At 50.3% G+C, this 4,783-nt stretch overlaps 1 protein-coding gene across 3 annotated transcripts in view; it reads right to left on the reverse strand.

Moving 5' to 3' along the window:
- The window catches only part of FANCA (Fanconi anemia, complementation group A), an 86,674-nt gene that overhangs the window by 60,561 nt on the left and 21,330 nt on the right, over positions 1-4,783 (reverse strand). For all 3 annotated transcript variants that reach the window (XM_011972110.1, XM_011972119.1, XM_011972104.1), the window contains exons 8-9: positions 2,840-2,873; positions 2,333-2,399 (exon numbers count right to left, since the gene is read on the reverse strand). In XM_011972110.1, the coding sequence (XP_011827500.1) occupies positions 2,333-2,399; positions 2,840-2,873 (101 nt within the window). The remainder of the gene's footprint in view (positions 1-2,332; positions 2,400-2,839; positions 2,874-4,783) is intronic.

A 4,783-nucleotide genomic window follows, 5' to 3' on the forward strand; every position in this document is an offset into this window, starting at 1 on the left:
AGTAGCTGGGACTACAGGCGCCCACCACCTCGCCCGGCTATTTTTTGTATTTTTTTAGTAGAGACGGGGTTTCACCGGGTTAGCCAGGATGGTCTCTATCTCCTGACCTCGTGATCCGCCCGTCTCGGCCTCCCAAAGTGCTGGGATTACAGGCTTGAGCCACCGCGCCCGGCCTCGCCCTTTCTTTAAGGAAGGAAGGGGCTTTCTTGGCCAGGCCACGATAACCATGGATGTGAAACTGAATCCAAGGAGGTGGCAATTCAACGATAAAGGAGACAAGGCAATGGCGAAGCCCACGGAGCAGAGCAGCGGAGGCAAGCAGAAGCAAACAGGTTGGGAAGGGCAGGCTGCGCCGCACCCAGGAGTGGAGCAGCAGGAGCCAACCCCACGGGGCCTCAGCGGCACTCTCTGCGAAACGGAACTCCCCCAGAGGGTCGTGCCAAGCCTGCGAGGAGAAGAGCCCAGCACACCAGGGCCTCAAACACTGCAGTCACAACAGGGGCTGAAGCCAGCTCTGTCCATGAAGATGAGGAAGGAATGGAAGGGACTACGGTTTCCTGGGCCATCTGTGTGAGAGAATAGGACGTTCTAGGGGGGAATGGGGTCACAGAGCCAGGTGGCAAGAGCACTTGAGGTCTATTAGCCTGCCATACCCCAGTAGGCCCATACAGACCACCAAAGCCCAGCCCAGACCCTCTGAGGCTTTACAACCTGCAACCAGCAAGGGGTACTTTATGCCGACTCCCCAGGTAAGAAAATCAAGGGTCCAGCTGGGCACGGTGGCTCACGCCTGTAATGCCAGCACTTTAGGAGGCCCAGGTGGGTGTATCACTTGAGGTCACGAGTTCGAGACCAGCCTGACCAATACAATGAAACCCCCTGTCTACTAAAAAATACAAAATACAAAATTACAGGCTCGTGCTAGGTATGGTGATGCACACCTGTAATCCCAGCTACTCAGGAGGCTGAGGCTGGAGAATCGATTGAACCTGGGAGGCAGAGGTTGCGGTGAGCAGAGATCACACCACTGCATTCGAGCCTGGGTAACAAGAGCAAAACTCTGTCTCAAAAATAAATTATTGGCAACTAATTACAAAATTTAAAAAGCAGCAGGTCAGTGGTTGTTATCTGCCGCTCAGGACATCAGTGTGAGTAATCTTATCATGCAGATTACTTAAAAAAGCCCTTGCCACAGACTAAACTGTATCCCCACAAAGTTCCTCTGTTGAAGCCCAGCCTCTCCAGGTGGGGTGCTGAGAAGGCCTAGGTGATGATGAGATAGCCGCCCAGAGAAGACACCAGAGGGCTTGCTCTCCCCCTCTCTACCTCATGAGGACACAGAAAAAGGAGGTCTCCTGCAAGCCAGGAAGACGGTCCTCACCAGAACCCAACCTCGGGGACACCCTGATCTCCAACTTCCAGCCTCCACCGCTGTGAAACACATCTGCGTCCACACTGCAGTCTCTGGCACTTCCTTACAGCAGCCTAAGCTAACTGATGCACACACAAACATTCAGAAAATCACACAGTGCTTTATTCACTGTTTCACTAAAAGTACCAAATGGTACAACACATTTAATTGAGCAGTTAAACAGTTACTTGTGAGGGATGCGAAATAAGGAGCAAATTAATTAAAGAATAAGAAGGTTGACAAGGCCTGGAAACGGTGGGGAATTCTACGGGTTTCTCAAGACTTCACTTCAAGGTCCCCTGACCACATTAGAGGGAAGCAAACCCCAGAGCCCCATTTCCACCAAACCCCGACGTCCACCTTCCACCCAGCCCCACTCCTCAGCTTCCGCCTCCCCACCTATAGAGGTCTCCGCACATCTCCACAGGGCTGTGGAGAGAAAAAGCAAATAGGCCCAAGCTTTGCCTACTGGTGAATCTGAGCAGGACCTGTGGAGGGCAGGCAGCGGGAGTCTGTAGAGGCGCGGCTGCCATGTGTTCTGGAAATGTGGGGGGCTGAGAGGCAGGGCCAGCTCTAGAGCCTGGACCACACCCAGGGGAGGAGGAGCAAGGAGAGACTCCACAGAGGGGAGGAGGTCACAGTGAGTGGGACAAAGCACTGGTGCAGGACTTCCAGAGGCGGAACAGGATCCTGCAGCGGGCGCACCTTCCGACCTCATCCTCACGGGGAAAAGGCCGACCGGAGCATTCCCAGGGCTTTCTCACGGTCGCCTCCTCCTCACGCACGTTATCATAACTGGCAGAGGAAGCGTGCTCAGGAGTGGGCTGCCGAAGCTCTGGAAGTGTTTAAAATGTCTTGGCTCTTTAATTTGGCAGGAACCCCCCTGCAGCACACTCAGGCAGGCCACCCTCAAGAACATACCAGCACCTCACGGTCTTGTGAGTGGACGACTCCTCTTGTACTCCAGCAGCCAAAGCGTCAAGTGCAACTGACGACAGAGCCAGGAACAGAAAACAGACGTCAGCATACAGTGGCAGCCCCCCAGAAACAATCCCCAAGTGCTTTCGGACATGGGACCCACTTCCAGTCCCCCAGAAGGCCCACATCCATCAAGATTTCTACAATCTGGAAGCCATTAATTAAAACACAGACAATAAAACGCTTCCCTGTTACCCACATATTAACGTGGTATCCCTTCACAGCTCTGAAAATTAAATCTAAAGCCGCTAGGAACTGGAAACCAGAATAAGAATGGGAAGGTAAATCCACACCAAATTACAACCAAAACAAGGGCATTCCAGGACCAGGACTCTACACAGTGAAACATACGGGGGAGAAACACTTCAAATGGAAAGGCAGAAAACTGACAGACTTGCTAATAAGCAAACTAAGTCATTTACAGTCTGGGCCACAGGGCAATTAACTTACAAATCAGCATTCTCTGCAGTACATCAACCGCGACCTGTCAGAATAGAATGTGAATTACCATCACATGGTACTTTTCTGTAATTTGTGTGATACCTGCATCACACAAGGAATTATTACTTGTTACTCTAAGAAACGGACTTTACAAATTAAAAACCTTCATAGGTCTAGAAAGTATCCCAACACTGAAGGGACCCAGACAGAGTCAGAAGGCTGAACTTTCTGGAATTACCCTAAGGCTGCTCTCAGCATGGCCTGAGGCTGTGAGCCTAGGACTGGGCAGGACACTGGCTTTCACAGGCACAGAGTTTTGCTGCAGTACTTCAGTGGAGAGAGGAAGCACACGCCTTGAATCTGGGCTGTGGAACTAAAGACTTCACCCTTGATGCCTCTAGAGCCAGAAGACGGTGAGAAGGTGCCATTGTCCATTTCCCTTCTTCCCATCTCCTGGGCTTAAAGCACGCCGCTCCTCAGGGAACAACTCATGGTAACAATAAAACAGACTTCCTCAAACAAAGCCCACAGACTGCAGCATAGAAATGTGAGCCACTGGCTCAGGAACCTCCAAAAGGGAATGAAAATTTGGGACGTATCCAAAGCCATCTACAGATTCAATGCAATCCCTACCAAAATACCAGTAACATTCTTCACAGAAATAGAAACAAAGATTCTAAAATCCACATGGAACCAAGAAAGAACAGAGATAACCAAAGCAATCCTGATGAAAAAGAACAAAGCTAAAAAAAAAATCACACCGCCTGAGCTCAAACCATTCTATAAGACTACAGAAATGAAAAGAGCATGAGGTTGATACAAACACACACACAGACCCACGCAACAGGACAGAGAACCCAGAACTAGGCCGGCACGGTGGCTCGTGCCTGTAATCCCAACACTTTGGGAAGTCGAGGTGGGTGGATCACCTGAGGTCAGGAGTTCTAGACCAGCCTGAAAAACAAGGTGAAACTCTGTCTCTACTAAAAATACAAAAAAATGGCCAGGGGCAGTGGCTCACGCCTGTAATCCCAGCACTTTGGGAGGCCGAGGCGGGCGTATCACGAGGTCAGGAGATCTAGACCAGACTGAACAGCAAGGTGAAACTCTGTCTCTACTAAAAATACAAAAAAGATTATCCAGGCGTGGTGGCGGATGCCTATAGTCCCAGCTACTTGGGAGGCTGAGGCAGGAGAATGGCGTGAACCCGGGAGGTGGAGCTTACAGTGAACCGAGATGGCACCACTGCACTCCAGCCTGGGCGACAGAGCCAGACTCTATCTCAAAAAAACGAAAAAAAAAAAAAGGCCAGCACAGTGGCTCATGCCTGTAATCCCAACACTCTGAGAGGCCGAGGCGGACAGGTCATGAGGTCAGAAGTTCAAGACCAGCCTGACCAACATGGTGAAATCCCATCTCTACTAAACATAGAAAAACTAGCCGGGTGTGGTGGCACCTGCAGTCCCAGCTATTCAGGAGGCTGAGGCAGGAGAATCGCTTGAACCTGGGAGGTGGAGGTTGCAGTAAGCTGAGGTCGTGCCATGGCACTCCAGCCTGGGCAACGGAGTGAAACTTCGTCTCAAAAAAACAGAAAATAAAAACTAAAAAGCTTCAGCACAATAAAGGAAACAATACAGAAAACCTGTTAAATGGGAGAAAATATTTGCCAGCTATTCATCCAACAGGGAACTAATATCCAGAATATATAAGGAACTCAAACAACTCAACAGGGAAAACAAAAATAATCCCATTTAAGAAGTGGACAAAGGGCCGGGTGCAGTGGCTCACGCCTGTAATCCCAACACTTTGAGAGGTCAAGGTGGGTGGATCATGAGGTCAGGAGATCCAGACCATCCTGGCTAACACAGTGAAACCCCGTCTCTACTAAAAATACTAAAAATTAGCCAGGTTAGGTGACAGGCGCCTAGCCCACAACAGAGTGAGACTCTGTCT

This window comes from Mandrillus leucophaeus, unplaced genomic scaffold (genome assembly GCF_000951045.1).
Source record: "Mandrillus leucophaeus isolate KB7577 unplaced genomic scaffold, Mleu.le_1.0 Scaffold10, whole genome shotgun sequence".
In the NCBI taxonomy this organism is placed as follows: domain Eukaryota; kingdom Metazoa; phylum Chordata; class Mammalia; order Primates; family Cercopithecidae; genus Mandrillus; species Mandrillus leucophaeus.